At 41.7% G+C, this 23,129-nt stretch overlaps 1 protein-coding gene across 1 annotated transcript in view; it reads left to right on the top strand.

Annotated features, from left to right (window-relative positions):
- Window positions 1–214: 214 nt before the first annotated feature.
- Window positions 215–23,129, top strand: part of IPCEF1 (interaction protein for cytohesin exchange factors 1) — a 41,315-nt gene continuing 18,400 nt past the window's right edge. Inside the window, 4 exon segments of the mRNA XM_032216685.1 lie at window positions 215–322; window positions 4,951–5,000; window positions 17,756–17,792; window positions 18,327–18,496. Coding sequence (XP_032072576.1) covers window positions 4,977–5,000; window positions 17,756–17,792; window positions 18,327–18,496 — 231 coding nt within the window. The 5' untranslated portion in view covers window positions 215–322; window positions 4,951–4,976.

Genomic DNA, 23,129 nt, shown 5'->3' with positions numbered 1-23,129 from the left:
TAAATTCTTTCTATCATATGAAGACATTTCATTTTCAGTTCATCAGAATAACCATTGTGATCTGATCGGTGCATCCCAAACCTGAATCTCTTCATTTAGCCAAAGAGTAACTTCAGCATGTGCACAACAATCTTTCACTGTGATGTTGATTTGTGCAATTAACAGGAAATGCGTTATACAAGTTACTTCCTTTCCAGTATTATTATTTCTGATTGTTCCACAATGATTCTTACTCTCTCCTTCACCCCTATTTTTTCCAGGTTTTTACACTGAAGCAAGCATTTTAGATGCAATAACAAAAGCGTATTTTATTTTGTTACAGGTAAGCAATTCATTAATTTGATTTATTCTTTACTATTGACTCTGATTCTTAAGTAGTAGGTCTGTTTAGGAATGTTTGAGTGGCTTCTTCTCAATTCAAGAAAGCTTTTTCTAATTCTGGCATTTTTTTTACTTTATCTGCACCCAAAGATCAACTTTTACTTTCTTTCCAAGTTAGCAGGGGCATTGGATATCAATCACACTTTAGTGGTACATGTACCACTAATCAATAAACCCTACAAAATCACAGATAATTGACTCCTCTTTATCTCATAATAATACTGCATTTCTGCCATCTGTTCAAATACTTTAACAATCTTTTTGTCAGCTTTGCTGAATATAAAAATCAACATGGACTTCTTGACCTAGAAGTAACATCATCTGCCAAAATGAATCTTTGCAGGACCGGTAAATGACAATAAAATATCTATATATCCATTCCAGTCCCAAATCTGTTTAAATGTTATAGTTGGAAACATGGATCAAAGGATATGTATAGCTATAGCAATAGCATTAGTCTTACATACTGCTTCATAGTGCTTTACAGCACTTTCTGGATGGTTTACAAAGTCTTCATTTTACCAACCTTGGAAGATAGAAGGGAGTCAACCTGGGTGTGTCTGTGTGTTTGTTTGTGTGTGTATACATGCTACACACACATATATTAAATACTTACTTTTTATGGAAATGGTGTTTATTAAAAAAGGTATTCAAAACAGTAACTGTGGATTTCTTAGCCAAAAAAAAAAAAGCCCTGATGAGGCAGGATGATGTTATCTAGGATCATCTTGGACAGTTTTCAAACAAAACGTCTAAGAAATATCTCAAGGTTACCACCTGTGTTACAAATGTATACTTTGATGGGAAGTGGAGTCAGTGACTTGGATTAATCTCTGGATAAATATCTTTACCTACTTGTTAAAATTATGCCCCAACCCTAATAGATTGACCCTCTATACCGTATTGGCAAACAACTATAAATCTGTCTGAAAGGTAGAATAATTTCTAGCTTCTCTTACAAGAGCTGAAACCAATGTTAACAAAACAGTGATAGGTTTCCCTGCCCTTAATAGTTACATAGTGAAGTCCAAATTTCAGTTCTTACCTGAAAATTCATATTTAGATTTGGCAAGGGGATATTTTCAGATGATCCAGGAAACAATGGCTTTAGTCAGGTCTGGATGGGCAGCTGAAGATTTCGTGTGTCTGAATGTATGGAAGCATTGGAAATTCAGGCAGTTTCAAACATTCCTTACTATTTGAAGGATCTTTCATCATGCTACATTGTTTTATAAATTAGTTACTAATATAGTCAAAGAGCAATGTTCAGAGAATTTTCTCAAAGTTGCACAGGGAAACATATGCATTGTCCTTTATTCCAAATGATAATTAGAGAGTTATAGGAATGGAATATTTCAAGCCAGGACAAGCAAATGGATGCTCTGGACTGGCATAGCCATAATAGCTGACATTGGCTATGATAACTGGGTTTATGTATTGTAATAGCATAGCACTTAGACTTATTGACTGCTTTACAGTGCTTTACAGCTCTCTCTAAGTGGTTTACAAAGTCAGCATATTGCCCCCAATAATCTGGGTTCTCATTTTACCCACCTTAGAATCATGGAAGGCTGAGTCAACCTTGAGCCTGGTGAGATTTGAAGTGCCAAATTTCAGGCAGCCGGCAGGCAGCAGAAATAGCCTGCAGTACTGCACTCGAATCACTGCACCACCGTAATCCCAATCATCTAGATGGCACAATGTTATCTTTCCCCAAGACATATTATACATGCCAGGCTCAGATAAAATTAGGGGAGCCTCTGATTTCATAAAGTTACTTACTGACAGTGATCTAATACAGCCCCAAGCAATCCATTGAGTGTTGCTGAAAGCAAAATGGGCTATTTTTCTCCAAACACATCAGACACCAGACACATCACTAGAAGCTAAAATCATAAGGCTACATCTGATTTAGTTTGGCCATGTCAAGCGTGCAAATCCATTGGAGAAGGCAACGATGCTAAGGATGGTTAGTGGAACAAGAAAAAGGGGCAAGCAAAGAACATGCTGGCTTGATAGCATCAAATCTGATACAAAGTTGAACGTCCAACAATCGAAAGAACTGTGCTTGACAGGATAGCTTATAAAGTCATCAAGAGTCAGACACGATGAAATGGCTAAAATAACAACAGATCTACAGAAAGATGTATGCCAACAGAAATGACTAGGTACAGTTTCCCCTTCTCCCTTTCTCAAGAAAAAAGAAAACAAGTCAAAATGAAGGTTTCACTTAATTACTAAACTTCACAAGATGGACCAGGGATTTTTTCATCTCTCTAAATCTTTTAAAAAGCCTGGTATGCTTCTGGCAGCAAGTGATCTTTTTGCAGATGAGAATCTTCTCTGCATTTCCCGGTTTGGTCATTTGACTTCATGACATTGCAAATTTACATAGTCATTTCAGGAAGGCTTGGAGAAAGGAAGAAACTTCTCTGCAAACAGCTGAGTTTCTAGAGGTTAAGCAAAGCTGAGTTATTTTACATAGTAAAAAAATGTAAATATGATTTCTATCTGCTGCCATGGAGTCTGGGGAATCTTCTTTCAGATTCTTTTGTAGAATTCCAGACAAACATAGCAGATCTGCACTAATCCCCTTATAACATTAAGTAGGAAGTGAGTCCTTGATAAATTGGGAGAAGCTTAGAACTCTTAGAGCAGATGCCATCAGGTATGCTAGAAACACACAACTATAAGAGCTGTGGTGGTGCAGTGATTAGAATGCAGTATTGCAGGCTAATTCACTGCTCACTGCCAACAGTTCAATTCTCACCTGCTGAAGGTTGACTCAGCTTTTCATCCTTCTGAGGTTGATAAAATGAGGACTCAGATTGTTGGAGGCAATATGCTAACTCTGCAAACCTCTTAGAGAGGGCTGTAAGCATTGTAAAGTGGTATATAAGTCTAAGTGCTATTGCTATTGTTGTTTTGGAGGTGGCAGTTGTAACTTCCCTCTCTTGGTTGCAATGGGAATAATACTTCACTATAGTCCACCTTTCTCTTTACTGCTTCTTATAGGTTTTAAGTTATGATAATATTGTTTGTTACATTATATCTCTTTTTCTGTTTAACTTTTGTTCTTCCTTATAATGTATATATCAAAGAAAGGATTTCCTATCTGTCTGCTTGGGATCCAATTTTTATACAGCACTGAAAATGATTTTTATAGCATTCCTCTTCATTTGTTGAAGCCTTATTTATAGCCAAATTTAACATCTCTATTATTTTTAATTAATTATAGTTAAATATGTTAAGCCGAATGTTTTGATCTATTGTTAGCCATGATGATTTTTTAAATTAAAAATAATGCTTCCAAGTTGTCCTCATGAAATTGTCTTCTTCAAATTCAGGGTTTTGAGGTTTGGACGTGTGTGTCTGTGTAAATGTCCATCCATATATAAAGTAATTTTCTTTTTTGTTAAGTTAACTTTCCATTCCTTAGGTCAAATATTTTTGAAAAGGCAGAGAGAAATATTTTTATGAAGAATCTTGGAGTAATTGAGGCACCTGTGGTCTATCAAGTTGTGCTTCAATCCTTAATATCAAATTTAACTCATGGGAATTGCTCAAAAACCCGTTGGGTGGATTGGTGCAGTATCAGAGTTATGTCACTAAATAGATGCTGCATCAGTTATGCCTCCTTTCAGTGCCATGGAAGAATTGGAGACAATTTGAAGAAGCACAAAATTAAAATAAAGACATTTCTTCATAAAGGGTGAAGGTGGCAATCAAAGATTTAATTTCTAAACCGTAAAATTTGGAGGCTGCCTTTGCAGAGATATGGATGAAAAAAAATACACCCAAGCTTTCTAACATCACAGTGTGCACTGTTGTGTGCCTTGTGCTCCTGTTTTAAGCACAGTGGATATGTACTCTATTTGTTGTTATTGCCCATTGAGCAAAAATTACACTCGGAACAAATATTCCTGCAGCAGTGGCCCCGCACATCAAAGGGTTTCCTACTTTGCAATCTGGGCCTTTGGATTCTAACTCAGAGTGTTGGGTGTAGAAGAGAGAAAAATGTCTCATGAAATATTTGATTCCTGTCCGAACAATCAGGGAGTTCTACCAGTGGTATAATTGTGAATCCCTGGAGAACCTTTTCCTCTTCTTTACTGTTTATCCTTTGTCCTTTTCTCCTCATAGGTTTCAGACTCCATATCGTGCTTCCCCAAGCCACATCTTCTATAGTCAATTACCGGAAGTGGAGGGGGCTATTCATTTTTAGCCAATGTATACAAACCCAGTTAGGGCTAATCCATTGCGTATCAACCAAGCAATTTCTAACTACAACCAACTATGATTTAAAGAATTCAAGTTCAGTGCTATGTATGGAAGGAACCCCTTTCTTTCTTTCTGAGCTCTTTCTTTTGGCTGTTTGTGTTTGGTACCTTAGCTCAATCCTCAACCATGCCTGCAGGCCTGCTATTTAGAGAGCTATTTTCAATTCTGTTGCATGGAATACAGCACAGTGAAACTAGCGCCACTCCAATATGTCCATTAAATGCTAATGACAAGCATTTTCCTAGCATTATTAGTTTTTAAAATGTAATTATACCCTTTGTTTTCCAGCTTCACCCTTTATTTCAATACTTTGGATGGCAGCTGATGGCAAAGCCACGGTTAGTATATAATTTTAACGTTAATGAGAAAAAAGAAATTAATATTATCCATTTAGAGAGAAAGTTACTTGGTAGGGTTATAAAAGCTTCTTCTGTATTCTTTTTGGCCACTCACTCATCCAGTAAACTTTCAAGTACCCAAATGGGATAATGACTTTGGCAGGAACATTGTAAATTGCGAAAAATCTGATTTTTTTTCTGATGAGGACACTTTCCCAAAGGACACTGCCTGATGATACTTAGATACAGTACTTAGTACTGTACATACATATATACAAACTAATTGTTCTAATACAGATGAAGCTGATTAGAAGCTTCATGAGTTCTATTAGAAGCTTCATGGATGGGTTTTCTCGAATCCATTTAAAAAAATTAAGTGGGCTATATAATTGCTAGATTTGTCCCTTCCCAGGCTTTCAGGGTTAATTTAATGCAATAAATCTGAACAAGAGGTTGGAATACAGAATTATTCTGATCAGAATTCTAGATAATCCATTCCATTAATCCATCTCCTTGGTATTCATAACTCAACAAACAATGAAATTTCTAAGTTACTTTCCTCTCAAATAATGTGGGCGTGCAATCCCTCTGGTGCGTGGGATATTGTAATTACAAAGCCCTTGGCTATGTATTAAGCAATTGGCTTAAAAATTCCAACCAAATTTCAGAAATAGAAGACACCAAAGTTTGACAAAGTGGCTCCTGGGCCTCTTCTCTGCCATTCTTTCCAGCCAGCTCTTCCATTTACTGGAAAATTGGAAGTGCTGAAGTAGTCAGGTTTATGACTGAATTGCTGTTTCACAATGAATATGTCTGTAGTTGATGGCAGTGAAAATTATGATGGCATTGTCCTGGCGGTTTACCGTAGAGCCATTTAAGTTGCAATGATTGGTGGCTGAGTTTTCCCTCGCATTAACATTCTCATTTGCCAGGTGGAAAAAAAATAAGCACAAATTGCTGTCTCTGCTGCTGGTGGGTGGCAGAAGCAATTTTAGGATGTTAACAGGTCTCTCTCTTACTCCTGTCCACTGCAAGAATCGCATGCAATGCTTTAGCCATGGAACAGAGTGATCTCAACCCATTCATGTGGATCTGTTGCTTATAGATGGGCCATAGATGGGTTGGTGTGGGCTGCCAAGCAGGGCATGCTCTATGAATTTGGAACTGGTGAAGACCAAACTTTCCCAGGGGTTCTTTTGGAATGGTGGTTCACCATTGGTATATTCACCTGTGTTCTGTATGAATGTCATTTATTGGTTTTGATATGTTACAAATGTTGTGGTGTTTATTTAGGCTAAGGCTAGTCTTGCCAAGGACATATTAGAATATGTGGCACTGTTGCAAGCTAGCTTGAATGTGAAAGGATACAGTGGAATACAAATTTATCTAACAAGGTTGTTGTCACCACCTCCCTAATCTTGTGGGATGGACTGCGGAGGGAGCACAGACTGAAGTAAGGGAGATATTCCAGATCATGCACAGGTTAACAGAGAAAGTTTCCCTCTTAAGCTACGGTGCACCACTGTGCGCCACGGTGTGCCATGATGGCATCGTGTTTAGAGTGCACTACTGCAGGCTACTTCTGCTGACTGCCAGCTGCCTGCAATTTGGCAGTTCAAATCCCACCAGGCTCAAGGTTGTCTCAGCCTTCCATCTTTCTGAGGTGGGTAAAATGATGACCCAAATTGTTGGGGGAAATATGTTGATTCTGTAAACCACTTAGAGAGGGCTGAAAAGCACTGTAAAGTGGTATATACGTCTAAGCACTATTTCATTTCATTTCATTTTATTTGTCTTGTATGCCGCCCACTCCCGAAGGACTCTGGGTGGCTCACAACAGACAAGGGAAGGGGGGATAAATAGACAAAGACAACATTTTTAAAAAGACGTAACATTCACAATTTCCGTGGGGCTGGATGTCTCACAGGCCCCCCGGCCTGCTGGAGCAGCCAGGACTTGGTGGCTTTGCTGAAGGCCGGGAGGGTAGAAAGGGTCCGGATCTCCACGGGGAGGTCATTCCAGAGGGCTGGAGCTGCAACAGAGAAGGCTCTTCCCCGGGGACTCGCCAGCCGGAATTGGCTGGCAGATGGAATCCGGAGGAGACCTAACCTGTGCGATCTAATCGGTCTCTGGGAGATAATCAGCAGGAGGCAGTCTCTCAGGTACCCAGGTCCGATGCCATGTAGAGCTTTATAGGTAATGACCAGCACCTTGAAGCGGGTCCGGAGACTAATGGGTAGCCAGTGCAGCTCGCGGAGGATAGGTGTGACGTGGGTGTACCTAGGTGCACCCACAATCGCTCGCGCGGCTGCATTCTGGACTAACTGAAGTCTTCAAACACTCTTCAAGGGCAGCCCCATGTAGAGTGCGTTACAGTAATCCAGTCTTGAGGTCACAAGGGCATGAGTGACTGTCTGAAGGGCCTCCCGATCCAGGTAGGGTCGCAATTGGTGCACCAGGCGAACCTGGGCAAAGGTCCCCCTGGTCACAGCCAACAAATGGTGTTCTAAAGTCAGCTGGGGATCCAGGAGGACTCCCAAATTGCAAACCCTCTCTGAGGGGTGTATAATTTCACCCCCCAGCCTGAGAGATGGAATAGTTGGCCAATCTTTGGGAGGGAACATCAGAAGCCACTCGGTCTTGTCTGGATTGAGTGCCAACTTATTTGCTCCCATCCAGACCCTAACAGCCTCCAGGCACTGGCACATCACTTCTACTGCTTCGCTGAGTTGGCACGGGGCAGACAGATACAGCTGCGTATCGTCCGCGTATTGATGGTGCTTAATCCCGCGCCAGTGTATGATCTCACCCAGCGGCTTCATGTAGATGTTAAATAGGAGGGGGGACAGGACTGAGCCCTGCGGCACCCCATAGTTGAGGGGCCTTGGGGTCGACCTCTGCCCTCTGACCAACACCGACTGCGACCTGCCCGAGAGGTAGGAGGAACCACCGGAGGACGGTGCCTCCCACTCCCACCTCTTGCAACCGTCGCAGAAGGATACCATGGTTGATGGTATCGAAGGCCGCTGAGAGGTCAAGGAGCACAAGGATAGAGGGGTGACCCCTATCCCTGGCTCGCCAGAGATCATCAATCAGCGCGACCAAAGCAGTTTCTGTGCTGTAGCCAGGCCTGAAACCCGACTGATAGGAATCTAGATAATCGGTTTCATCCAAGGACCGTCGAAGTTGAGAGGCCACCACTTTCTCAACAACCTTCCCAACTAAGGGCAGGTTGGAGACTGGACGATAGTTGCTCAAAATGGCTGGGTCCAGAGACGGTTTCTTCAGGAGGGGTCTCACCACCACCGCATCCTTTAGGAGGGGGCGGGAAGATTCCGTCCCAGAGAGAGAGGTTAACAATCGTCCGGATCCAGCCATGTGTCACCTCTCTGCTGGTCGAGACCAGCCAGGAGGGGCACGGGTCCAGTATACAAGTGGAGGCACTCACTGCTCCCATGGCCTTGTCCACTTCCTCAGGAGAAGCAAGTTGAAACTGAATCCATAAAGTATGCTCAAGACCTTCCCCCAGTACCTCGGCTGTTACCGTGCAATTGGAGTCCAGCTCTGTCCGAATCCGAGCGACTTTATCTGTTAAATACTGAACAAATTCCTCAGCTCTACCTTGTAAAGGGTCATCCGCATCCCTCCCTTTCAAGAGGGAGCGGGTTATTCTAAACAAGGCGGCTGGGCGTGATTCAGCGGATGCAATAAGAGCGGCAAAATGCGAGCATTTCGCCGCCCGTATTGCCACGAGATAGGCTCTGATAAAGGCTTTCATCAGTGCTCGGTCTGACTCAGATTTACTGGTCCTCCAGCGGCGCTCTAGGCGTCTCTTTTGGCGCTTCATCTCCCGGAGTTCCTCGGTAAACCAAGGGGCCCTCCTGGATCCGCTGCCTTGGAGAGGTCGCAAAGGCGCAATCCGGTTTAGAGCCCCTGCCGCCGCTGTATTCCAGGCAGCGACTAAGCACTCCACTGGATTGTGGACGATAGTGTCAGGTATTTCTCCAAGCGCCGTCTGAAATCCCATAGGGTCCATCAGGCGCCTGGGGCGGAACCACCTAATCGGTTCCCCCTCCCTACAGTGGGGGATTGGTTTCCAAAAGTCAAGCCTCAATAGGAAGTGATCAGACCATGACAAGGGCAAGGTTTTAATGCCCTTCAACTCTAGATCACATCTCCACTGCTCCAAAAGGAATACGAGGTCAAGCGTGTGACCCGCTGAATGAGTCGAACCCCGAATTACTTGGGTCAAGTCCATGGCTGTCAAACTCCTGCACCCCATCAGAGCGTTCACCAAGTGTAGGCAGGTTGAAATCCCCCAGAACCATAAGCCTGGGGAACTCTACCGCCAACTTGGCTACTGACTCGAGGAGCGAGGGGAGGGCTGTTGCAACGCTGTTGGGAGGTAGGTACATTAGCAACAAACCTACTTGACCACCAAGGTCCAACTTCATCAACAGGGACTCACACCCGACAAGCTCCGGAGCAGGGATCCTACGAGGAACTAAAGACCTTCGGACGATGACAGCCACTCCCCCACCCCTTTCTCTGGGGTCGCGGCTGATGAAGCACCTGAAATCCTTCTGGGCACATTTCAGCGAGGGGGACTCCTCCCTCCGGGCCCAGCCAGGTTTCAGTAATATATGCCAGGTCTGCCCCCTCGTCTAAAATTAGGTCCCGGACAAGGGGAGCTTTGTGAACCACAGACCTGGCATTTAGCAACAACAGCCTGAGACCAGGGCCCTGACAGTTCTCGCCATCTGGCCCTGGAGTGGAACTAGCAGGGCCGGAAGGAGGGATCTCTGTGACGTAGCGAACCCTCCTTCCCCGGTAATGGCTAGCCCTGAAGTTCCCGTCGTACCTGCCTCACCCCATAGTGACCGTAATGCTCCGGCCCACCCCCGCACCCGTAGACCCCATATCCCCTCCCACAGCCTCCGCACCATCCAGAGGGCAATCTTTGTCACTCATTCCGGGACGGGAGGTAGGCCTGGGCCCCCTACCACTTCTGCAATAGCACTCAGTGGAGGAGGCACCAGGCTGTACTCTCAGTCCTCTCACACAAACACAGCCACTCATCCATGCATTCCCCACATAGGTCAATTAAAACACAAAAAATACAACAATAATAAAGTTAAAAAAGTGGGTACAGTCATCAATCAGGCATACCATTCACACCGCATTCCTAAAAATTTATGGCGCACTGCGCAAGTATAGATTAATAACTGTGCAGATAGTTCTTAAAATTTGAGATAGCTGAGCACCAACAGTGGTATACAAGTGGTATACAGGTGGTAGGCAGGTGGTATAACTAGTTCTTGGAAAGGTATAACAAAGGATCCAGAGTCTAAAGTCCGGGGTGGCTGAGGTGGATCGTGAAAGAGGGGGGGGGTACATTAGAAACATTAAGTCCCCCCTTGTAGTTCTGCCATCTTCCGTCGCTCCCTCCGTTGGACAGATGTACCAAGGAGCAAACCAAGGAGCAGACTATAGATGTTACCGACAAGTCCGAGGGCCTCCGCACTCGTTGTAAGTGCCCCCACCCATCCAGAGTCCAACATGCCGCAATGAGATGACTTGAGCGGGTGCTATCCAAGATGATACCCCAAGGGCAATGGCGGGTGATAATGATGATAATGATGGTAATGATGGTAATAGTCAAAACCAGATGGGGCTGCGCCAGCGAGTCCAGAAGCCCAGAGGCCGTGGCCAGAGGAGGCCAGGTGTTGAGAGACCAAAGCAGGGGAGAGCCAGATGCCAGGCAGAAGACACAGGAGGAGAGCCCACAGCAGCGAGGGTGGGCAGAGGAGAAATCGTGCCAGGAGAGCAGCCAGGCCAGGCAAGGAACAAACAAGCCAGGCAAGGAACGGAGGAGGAAAGAGGCAGCGTCGGCAAGGAAGTGGGGCCAAGCAGGGAGGGGGGGCCGTCTGGAAGGGCTGCTGCGGCGCCAGGCAAAGCCAGCCGCCCAGTTTGTCCAGTCCCAGTAATAGTCCAGCTCGCTCACCCCCTCTCCGGGGCGACTATTGCTATTGAAGCAGCTTCAACTCCTGTGCATCTTGCAGGGAGGCTGTGCAAGGATGTGGGAAGGGAAAGTAAAGATGACTTCATAAAGATGACTTTCCCTTCCTGTCACATGACCTGCGTGTCAGTTCTTATTCAGCCAATATGACTGTTGGGTACCAGGCATACTAGTGTCCAGCTTATTCAACAGGAAATGAGCAGAGGGCAGCCCCTTTTACGTAATCATCTCCATCACCGCTTAAATACCACAATCAGTAGTAAAGTTTGTGTTGAGAGACGATAAGAGATACTCATTCCACAATGGGTCAGACAGTTACTAGGACTTGACTAAGCATAGGGGATATGAAGAAGACACTGTCATGAGCATCGTATTCTTAAAGAGTGGTTGCAATCCTTGAAGGCTTGGTGTGGTGTGGAATATAATTATTTTTAATTGTTCTGACCTAGAGAGTATCACTAATGCAGTTCCAGGGAAAATGTTCAGGGGAAAAAAATCAAATCGCTTCAATTTTCTGAATCTGTTTAGGAAATTTGTAAATGTGAAGAATGCTTCCAGGTTGTTGAAATAGCTTCATTACATTTAATTTAATCATTTGCTTTGACTTCAAATTCACTGGGGAGGATTGTTTTGATTCAGAGATTTGATTGAATCAATTTCAATTGCAATTTCTAAATTGAAGCTTCACACAGACCCCTTAATCCAGAACACAATACTTTCTGCAAGACTGACTTCAATTGACATAACTAAGGTTGGAGACAAAGATTCTGCTAAACAACTGCATTTTCACCCTTTATTTATACAAAACTGAAATATGTTGATTGGGAAATACAGGAACAGATGCTTTGGATGAAGATTCCCTCTTGACACTTGTAATAATGTAGTAAATGTTGTACAGGCATGGATAGTCTCTTTTGGGGCAAGATATCTGAGAAGCTACTCGATGAAGACCATAACCTAAGCTTCCCCCCCACCTCAGTTTAGGGAAGCAATCAGCACTAAAGTTGCTTTCATTACTTTTATCATTGTCTCTCCAAAGAGAGGGAGAGGGACATGCAGTATATAACTATTGTGTACTCTAAGCTGTCTTCTACATATCTGGACTCAGTGTCCTAACAGTTTCACTTTTACCTGCAAGGTCATGTTTAAAAAGTAGTGCCATGGGAATTCTGCTTGAACCCCTAGCATAGAAGTCTTGACGTTCCACTGTATTCTGTGTTTCCTGACTTACATAACAGTCTATTTGGTTTGAACTTTGGATCAATCCATCTGCTGGGTCATTTATAAATTACATAGAGTCTGGTGATAATAATAATTATTAGTCTTATAGATTGGAATGAAAAGCGTTCTACTTGTTGGAAGTGACCTAGAAGTTTCAACTAGCGTAGATATAATATTGATGTCTTAGCTGGTTTCTTTAGATGAATCCATGTTACATTATTTCCAAAAGAGCTATATTTGTTGTTTATTTGTATCTTTTTAAAGCCAACAGATGAGGCATATGTCTAGTCCTTCCTTCCTTCCTTCCTTCCTTCCTTCCTTCCTTCCTTCCTTCCTTCCTTCCTTCCTTCCTTCCTTCCTTCCTTCTAAACTCTGTACAATGAGGTTATCACGGGGAAGTTCACCTTTTTATTCTGTTTGTGAGAATGACAAAAGGATCTCAGTGATTGTGGCAAATTTTGGACTCCAAAGGGAGTACATTTGGCATCACCAAAGTGTGAATGTGTGTGTGTGTGTGTGTGTGTGTGTGTGTTTCAGAGGTGGTATTTAGCAGCTTCTGACCATTCTGGAGAACTGGTAGTGGAAGTTTTGAGTAGTTCGAAGAACTGGTAAATACCACCTCTGACTGGCTCCACCCCCATCTATTCTCTGCCTGCCAAGTCCCAGCTGATTGGGAGGGAATGGAGATTTTACAGTATCCTTCCCTTTCCACCAAGTCACACCACGTCCACCAAGCCACAGAACCGGTAGTAAAAAGAAATTGAATCTCACCACCGGTGTGTTGGCATTAGATGCTCTTTTTTTAGTGCCAATTTACTTTTATTTGGTAGTAACATTAAAAATTTATGTAACAACGATCTCCCTCACGTTAAGTAAATTCAATTGTTTATTTCCAATTGTAGATTTTAAGAAATGCTGAAAGTGTGGCCTCAACATTCTATAAATAGTTTTTGAAAATGAATTCACATAGATCTGGACTAAATTGAAATACATTTTCATGAGGCAACTAAAACTAGGTGAAAGAACAATTTCTGGCTTTGATGTTGCAAATTTTCTTCCCTGTTGACATCCATGTTGCTCCTGTGACAATGTGGTGTGTTGTTTACTCATCAGCAGGATGATGATGAGACAGCATTGTCCTTTCGACACTGTCTTTGAAACAGAGATGATGTGATAGTTCCCTAAGAGAGGGGACAGTTCAATTCATATCAGAATCATTTTAATTTACATTGATTGAGATTCATTTCTAATCTTCCATTCAGTAAAATCAAATTAACTTTTGTTTTTATAGATCTTATGGTAACTTCCAGAACTCCATATGTATTTCCAACTTCCCATGTTTTGAATAGGTTAAGATATAAAATGGATACTTAAGATATATAAGGCACACTAGAAAACTCTAACTTCTCCTGCTTTTGAGGAGAAAAATGAATGTTTAATCTTTTTTACCTATTTTGTCCCTTAAAATGCCCACAAAATCCCACAAGGGTTGGAATACGTTGGCCCTGTCCAAGAGATTGCTCACCTATGTGCACCCCAGGCCAAAAATATTGCTCAAGTCTTTTGACTGAAGTCATTTGAGCTCTGTAACTCCATCATTAGTGGCAATATGGGCGGCAAAATGTACACATTTTTCCGCTCTTATTGCGTCCGCAGAATCTCGCCCAGCCGCCCTGTTTAGGATAACCCGCTCCCTCCTGAAAGGGGAGGATGCGGGGGAGCCCTTACAGGGAAGGGCTGAGGAATTTGCTCAGTTTCTGTCTGACAAAATCACTCAGATTCGGACAGACCTTGACTCCACTTGGACAGTACCAGCGGAGATGCCACGGTAGGGCCTTGATCAGACTTCTTGGAATGAGTTCCAGCTTGTCATCCCTGAGGAAGTGGACAAGGCCATGGGAGCGATGAGTGCCTCCACCTGTTTACTGGATCCATGCCCCCCCTGGTTGATCTCGACCAGAAGGCTGGCTCCAGAGGATCACAAACATGTCTCTGCAGGAGGGATCTTTCCTGCAACCTTTGAAGGAAGCGGTGGTAAGACCCCTCCTTAAGAAGCCTTCTCTGGACCCAGCTATCCTTAAAAACTATCGTCCAGTCTCCAACATCCCTTTTTTGGGGAAGGTTGTCGAGAAGGTGGTGGCCCTTCAACTCCGACGGACCTTGGATGAAGCAGATTATCTAGACTCCTTTCAGTCTGGTTTCAGGCCTGGATACTGCATTGAAACCGCCTTGGTCGTGCTGACCGATGATCTCTGGCAGGCCAGGGATAGAGGACATTCCTCTATCCTGGTGCTCCTTGACCTCTGAGCCGCTTTCGATACCATTGACCATGGTATTCTTCTGCGACAGCTGGAAGAGGTGGGAGTGTGAGGCACCGTTTTACGGTGGTTCTCCTCTTACCTCTCCGGCAGGTCGCAGTCGGTGTTGGTTGGAGGACAAAGGTCGACCCCTAGGCCCCTTAAATATGGGGTGCCGCAGGGCTCGGTCTTGTCCCCCCTCCTATTCAATATCTACATGAAGCCACTGGGTGAGATCATTCGCCGGCACGGTATTAAATACCATCAATACGCGGATGATACTCAGTTGTATCTCTCCGCCCCGTGCCAACTCAGTGAATCAGTGGAAGTGATGTGCCAGTGCCTGGAAGCTGTCAGGGTCTGGATGGGAGTGAACAAACTTGCACTCAATCCTGACAAGACCGAGTGGCTGTGGATGGACAGTCCAAGGACAGTCCAGATATTCCATCTCTAAGCCTGGAGGGTGAAACTTTACAACCCTCAGAGAGGGTCCGCAACTTGGGTGTTCTCCTGGACCCACAGCTGACATTAGAACATCACTTGTCAGGGGGGACCAGGGGGGCCTTTGCCCAGGTCCGCCTGGTATACAAGTTGCGGCCCTACCTGGACCGGGAGGCACTTCAAATGGTCACTCACGCCCTCGTCACCTCAAGACTTGACTACTGTAACGCGCTCTACATGGGGCTGCCCCTGAAAAGCGTTCGGAGACTACAATTGGTCCAGAATGCAGCCGAGCGAGTGATATTGGGTGTACCAAGATACACCCATGTTACACCTATCCTCCGCGAGCTGCACTGGCTTCCTATCAGTCTCTGAACGTGTTTCAAGGTGCTGATTATTACCTTTAAAGCCCTACATGGCCTAGGACCCGGATATCTGCGTGACTGTCTTCTGCGGCATACCTCCCAACGGCCGATAAGATCACACAGGGTGGGCCTTCTGTGCTGTCGACCAGACAATGCCGTCTGGTGGCTCCCCGGGGACGGCCTTCTCTGTAGCCGCTCCGACCCTATGGAATGATCTACCCCCAGAGATCCGGATCCTTCCCACTCTCACGGCCTTCCGAAAGTCTACCAAAACCTGGCTATTCTGGCGGGCCTGGGGCTGTTGACTTCATGAATGAGGTCCAGCCCTGCCTAGATTGAGTGCATGAAGTGATCTTTTAATCTGTTTTAATCTGTTTTTTCTCTCTATTTTTAATTCTTAATTTTTTTTTAAAAAAAAATGTATTTCTGTAAGCCACCCGGAGTCCTTCGGGATTGGGCAGCCTATAAATTTATTAAATACTTAAATACTTAAATCATGAAAAAAATAATTCTCCTGCCTCCAGTCTAACACCTTGATTTCAAGAAAAGATTACACTTTCAGAGAGTTTCAGCATGTCTGCTCAGCTTTTATTTCTGGTTGATTACAGTTCTCTGAAAGTGTACAAGTATTGAAAACAAAAGAAAGAATGTGAAACAAATCAATATAAAACAAAGACAGCAGTAATAACAATAGTAAAAATAATAATAAATCCATCTGGAAAAATAATAGTTGATATGCTTTGTAGATTAAAAGCAGATATCAGAAAAGTGTCCAGCAAGATTCAGTTCACAGATGGCAGAGTGGGGGGAGGAGGAATCAGTCCTGAACAAGTTCTTCCCTTGTGGCCACCCCTCTTGCCTCACTAGGTAGGGATCCACGAAGAAAGATCTCAGAAACATACCATATTTTTCAGAGTATAAGATGCACTTTCCCCCAAAAAAGAGGGTGAAAATTTGGGTGCTTCTTATACCCTGAATGTAGCTCCACCCACCCACTGGCCCCCACCCTTTGGCCTCTGCCTCCCAGCAATTTGCCTCCTTGCAGCAAACAGAAAACAGCCTGTTTCAGTTTCAGCTTCAGCACAGCCTGATTAGCATAAGAAGCTGATTGTCTGATGGATCGGCCTTCTGATGATCAGCTCAGGCTGCAGGGATTGCCATTGCCTATTGCTGCTTCTGTGGGTCCCATTTTCAGCCTCCACATGCCCCATTTTTCACCCATTCTGATCCCCATGGTCCAGAACAGAAAATGGGGCACAGAAGTTTTTTTAAAAATCAATATTATTGAAATTGCAGGACCTTAACTCAGAGAAACGTTGTGCCAATATCTGCTCTTTCCCAAGTTATAACCCACAATGCAATAAAGAAAACTACCATAACTAAAAGATTATGTTATGGGGAACATCTATTTAATTTTTTAAAAAATTCAACAATAAGACAAAGGGTGATGAATTGAGATACTAAAGTGAAGCATAGCACCCTTTTTTGTCAGGGTTGAACAAAGAACTTACAACTTTGCATATTTACATTGATTAAATGTGTGAATGGCCAGCTGTGTGACATACCAATGAGTTAAAGTTCATTCCAGTTCAAAATCTGCAAATACACGATCACAGTAACCACACTACTTCCACTAGAGATGATTCATATGTTTAACTGAGAGTCCTAAAAGAAGGATTTGCTATGTGATATTTGTCGATTGAACCTTCATATTTATGTCTTATTGATTTCAGTAGGATTACCTTGGCTATGTTGTGGTACAAACTGGTGACAAAAATATAGGTTGACTCTCTCTCTTTCCCCTGATTCTTTGCTATTTGCCGAGCTCTGCCATGGGAATGGCTGCTGAGTGATACAAAGATTAATGGTAGTTATGCCATGTGGGATGGGCAGGTTTTCATACTTTACATACCATTGAGTCCTGGACACACAATGTTTTATTTTACCCTTTGAATATTAGGGACTGATATAAAGCTGCAAAAGCTTCATTTTCAGATGGCTGCTTTTTGGTTTGTGTTCCTGTATCTAGCTACCCTTACACAGACTAGCTTGCTGCAGGTGTGAAACAGGAAGCTGTACTGAAAGAGAAAGAAGGGAGAGAGAGAGAGAGGGGGGGAGAGGGAAAGGGAGAGGGAGAAAGAAAGAAAGGAGAGAAAGAGTGAGAGAGAAAGAGAGAAGAGTGCAGTACTTTTTCTCTAGGAGCTCCACATGAATCAATTTTAATTAGAGCATGTTATGCTTCAGCTCCTGGCTTTCCCATTTGCTGTGTGGCGAGCCTGTTTGAAAGATTGCATTCTATGGCAAGCTCTACCTCCATCTCTTCTTCTTTTTCCTCCTCCTCCTCCGTCTTCTGCAAATGTTACAACATCAATTGAAATTTCCTCTTTTCTTTCTTTTCTGCGTGCCTTGCAGATCCCTTTGCGTCAGAAGACGAGAAAGAAAAATCAAGGTACTGAGTCTGCTTTGTTCCTCTTTTTGTTTACATTGATATCTTACTCATGTGAAGCTGAGGGCTTTTCAAATCAGCTTGTGGTAGTGCTGGTGGCGGTTGCTGTTTCGTACTCTGTTCAATTTTTGGTTTGACAGCAGAAAACAATGACATGCTCTTCATTTGGACTAAACTGCTTTGGTATGTCAATAATGGTGTCTCTGAGTGTGTGTGTGTGTGTGTGTGTGTGTGAAGCAAGACAAATGCCTTATCAGCTGTGACCAATAATTTTGAGGCAAATTAGCTTCGAAGGATATTTTAGCCACACATTAATACTTGCTGGAGAGATCTCTAAGGGTAAAAACTAGCAGCTGATTTTCATTGGAAATATATTTCTCACTCTGAGGGAGTTTTCCTGAAAGCGTCGCTTTCACTAATTTAACTCTGTGAACAGTTTGTACCCTGAAAATCCTAGGGTGCATTTAAAAGTAAAAATAATATTCAGCTTGGGGTTTTTTGTGTGTATTAAAGTGACACTTGCTTCTAATCACACAGGTTTTTACACCATGAGTCGCCGAAGGATCTCATGTAAGGATCTCGGACTGGCTGATTGTCAGGGTTGGCTGTATAAAAAAAAGGAAAAAGGAGGCTTTATTGGCAACAAATGGAAAAAGTTTTGGTGTGTCCTGAAGGCTTCGTCTTTATACTGGTATAGCAATCAACTGGTAAGAATGTCAATTTCTTCATTTCTATAAAGAAACCAAAATAGAATTGTACTTCCCTACAATTAAATCCTGCCTAAAACTTAACTATATATATCTGGTGCATTTCAGTGTCATATATGAGGTAATTCAACAATGGTGGGAAAGACACTGTTTCTGACGGGGATAGTGGGGTTGTCTGTTGTTGATAAAAAAATATGTTAATAAACTATATCTCATGTCAACCAACAGCCAGAGAGAAGTTTGGGGTTTGTAAGAAGAGAAGAATGCATTTATTTCCCACTTCTGTGCAATCAATCCTATCCACATTCTTTTTCCCCCTACAGTTTGTTAGGTAGGAAAGGGAAAATGTTATGACTGGAGTATGTCAGAATGGCTACAAATGCTACATCTTTCCTCTCTACCCCTCTATGAGGCTGGCACCAACTCTGCTGGCCTTCTGGAAGGCCCTTGAAACATGGTTTTGTGTACCAACTTGGATATAACATGCTAGTGGAACCTGCTTGATGCTATGTATGACAATTAATGGAAAGCATCTTGGGATGTTTCGCTGCTATTTTGTTTTTTATCTGTTTCACCTTTTTTAAAAAAAAATCAAACTGGCTGTTTCAATACTTTTTATATATTTAGATTATTATTTTGAATACCGCCCATATTCAAAATAATATGTGAGACGTCAGCTACATCAGCGTGATTGAATCAGTCAACAAATGAAAACTGTTTGTGCTCTTTTTGCCTAATCGTGCTCACTAGCTTGATGCAAATGAACTTATAGATCGACAATCCAAGCAATTTCTTTATTGGATATAAGCATTTATGTCCCACTTTCCTTACACCCATGTACGATTCACAGATGTCCTTTCCATTAGAGCAGTTTTGTTCCGAGATGGCATTTTATAAATAATTTAAATATGTCCTTCATTTTTTTAGGAAGTTACACTGATAAATTAGTGTCAGCAAAGCTTAACATAAATAGTTTCTGTTTCTATTATTGTTATTATGCCAACTGACCTTTATCTGTCTTTTCCACTCTTGTGGTCTCCATATTGCAATATCTATAATTGCAGTTACTGCCTTGTATGGAGATTATAGGACTTGTGTTTCAATATGACTAAATTTTTCTTACCATACTGCATTCATAAAGGTAATCTGGCATAACATTTTTTGAAAAACCAACTAGTTAGGGGGTTACTTATAGTGTAGATGTCTGGACCAGTGGTGGGATTCAGCCCGTTTGCACCGCTTTGGGAGAACCGGTTGTTAAGTTTCTGAGCAGTTTGGTGAATTGGTTGTTGGAAGAAATCATTAAGGCAGAGAAATGGTTATTATATTATTTGAATCCCACGACTGGTAAGCAGGGCAAAACACCAGTTCCCCAAAGTATAATTCATTTGAGATTCCAAGGTGACTAGAAATATGAATCAATTTAAATGTTGAGATTCTAATCCAATTAGAATACAGAAACAGCTCTTGTTGCCTTCTGGGAGTCAAGGTGCTAAGGTTGTTTTGATATTTTTTTTAAAATAAATCTGACATCAGTATCTCTTTGATCCACTGTAAGGTTTGGTAACTGTGGAGTCCTTGATGCTCTCTTAGATATTTTCTTGGAGACATTTTATTATCAGACTAGATAACATCTTTAGTCCTAGATGGTTCAGTGTCAGAAGTTTTCCTTGATTAAGAAGTTTGTTCTAAGAGAATTCTACTCTTAATCTATGGATATCACAGTATTTTTAGTATCCTATTAAATGATAGCATGGATACTGTGCATCAAGATTTTGGTGAGGAGTGTGTCCTGATTAGTTTGAAGACATGAAAAGCTGAAGAGGGTTTATCCTTTTGCCTTTGTTTTAACTGTGTTGTTAAACAAATAGTTTCAATTTTGGTTCACTACTGCCTCTGAGGTTTTACTGAAAAGAAGAATGAAAAACCATTAAATAGATAGAATTGACAACAATCATTTTAAACTTGATTCTAAAACAGTTGGAGATATTCATGGGGAAATCCACTCAACATTAATTAGCATGATTTGCTTGTTAAAAATGGAATCACGGTCTTAATTAATGATCACTCAATTTAATTGATTCCTATGTTATTCTTGGAGATATATATATATATATATATATATATATATATATATATATATATATATATATATATATATATATATATACACATACACACACACACACACACACACATACACACACATGTGTGTGTATGGTTATGGTTAGCTCAATGGATAACACATCTGCCTAAGAGGCAATAGAGCACAGGTTCGATTCCCAGCAAGGGTATGGCTAGCTGATGAGAGCTAAATAGCTTGAAATAGATCTATACTAGTCTCCCTTTATTTATTTATCAGCACAAATATTACATACATACATACATACATACATACATACATACATACATACATACACACACACACACACACACACACTCACACACACACACACTCAAGCATTTAGCAGCTATTTCCATAGAAAAGCTAGAATGAATTAGTGCATTACAATCTACTTAGGGTTTCCCATTAGGATTCAGACTATAGCAAGTCTTATGAATGATAACTCAACACTTCTGAAAGCATTTTGCTCTTTTCTGTTCACAGTTTTGTTCCTTATAATCCTTTGGGATTTGATTTGTTACCATTGTCATGACATATGTCATCAACAATCAAACTACGGTTTTTATTCCACAGTGGTTCTCAACCTGTGGTCTGTGGATGCTAGGTTCACAAAGGCTTGAAAAAATGTTATGATTTAAAGCTTGAGTTAAATCTTGGTGGTCTGTGGCCATGGTCTCTGGCCACAAAAGATATTTAAAGGGGGTTCGTGATGAAGAAAAGTTTGAGAACCACTGTACAACCATTAGCATATAGTCCTCCCCATCCATATCTTACTGAACTACCATTTTCGGCAGACACTGTTTTTCTTGCTAATTCCTGAGAGTTCTAATTCCTGAGAGAGTCCTGCTACAGGTTCTTCACATCCCATGTGATAGATGGGATGATATTGATTACCACCTGATGATCCCCAAAGGTATCTCCTTGGGCATTGTGCGAAAAGAATGCAGGACTTGGTAGGCTTTTGTCTTAGTCTAGTATGGCTTTTCTTATATTTTCATTGCCCTGTAGCAAGAATGATAAGAAGAATTCCATCTGCTGTATGTTTTTTCTCAATTTATTTATTTAATATCCCACCTTTATTGTTATTTTTTTATAAATAACTTAACACACACAATACTCCTTTCTAATTCTATTTTCTCCACAACAACAATCCTGTGAGATGATTTGGGCTGAAAAAGAGTGACTGGCCCAAAGTCACACATAGTCAGATAGAGCTCCAGAATATTTTGTACAGCAACAGAATAGTTCAATGATGGCCATTGAGTAAGACAGTGAAATGTATGAATTTGGAAAAAAAAATTATACATCTGTTGATTAGACTATAGAAAATGTATGATTTATTCATTACCTGTATTTCTAAACTGCCCTACTCCTCACAACAACTCAAGGCAATTTATTAAATATATGATACATTTAATAGGCTGGAAGTAGAAAATAGTTTGTGCTAATATAGCATAGCAGATGGTTTCTTGAATGTGATAAGAGAGATATATGCTGGAACTAAACTATGAGCGAGGATAAACAGAATGTGTAGATTTAACACTGAACAGGATATGACCACTTGGTTGTTTAAAGAATTGAGGTATAAACATATCAAGGATGTTTTGGTGATATTACAGATTTTTTGGCTAGGTACATGAATGTACATTTTTGTTTTCAACCATGTTGTTGGTTGAAAATCTGAAAGATTTGCAATGAATATTAAATTGTATGATGCAAAAAGAAATAGGATCTGAAAACTAAAATATCAAAGGCAAACATATTTGTAGCTGACAGGAAATATAGGTGAATTATTGCATGTTATACCTAAATAGAATATAAACGTATACAGTACTTGTGTACTGTGGCAGATTGTTTATTAAAGAGGGAAAAATTAATGGAAAAATGTTAGGATGGGCAAATGTTAATAGAATGGTAGTGAATGATATATAATAAGTAGCCTGTTCCCAGAAATTATTATTGTCAAAGGAAAATGTCTGTGTATAAAAACATGATTTTGCCCATCTTGTTAGAAAACATGAGGACTAGGTATGTCAAAAGAAATATAAAAGTAAACTAAATGGAGAGGGAAGGGTCTGTGGTAAACCATGAAGAAAATTGAAGATGGACGAGTGCTGAATTATATAGACTGAATATAAAATGACTAACAGATATAAAAAGGATACATTGCAGTGGATTGGTCTATAGACAGAATGAACAAGGACTGGGCTGAAAAGTAAACACATGAAAGAAATGGAATGAATTGAGAAGAGAGGAAAGTGGATGGAGTTGATGAAATCCTGACAGTACAGAAGTGAGGAATTTAAAGGTGAAAAGACAGTGTCTGAAACAATATGTAGATGTGATAGGAGCAGGGACTGTCTGAAGAGATGAAAAGGGGTGGAGAATTATTATGAATATTATTAATTGGTAAACAATTTCTTCCCTCCCTCCCTCCTTTTTATTATTTCTTATATCTTTCCTGTCCCAAAGGTGCTTTTTCCCCCAGAGGCAACTGGAATTTCTGGT

Source organism: Thamnophis elegans, chromosome 4 (genome assembly GCF_009769535.1).
Source record: "Thamnophis elegans isolate rThaEle1 chromosome 4, rThaEle1.pri, whole genome shotgun sequence".
Classification (NCBI taxonomy): Eukaryota; Metazoa; Chordata; class Lepidosauria; order Squamata; family Colubridae; genus Thamnophis; species Thamnophis elegans.
This window is presented reverse-complemented; position numbering and strand designations above follow the sequence as displayed.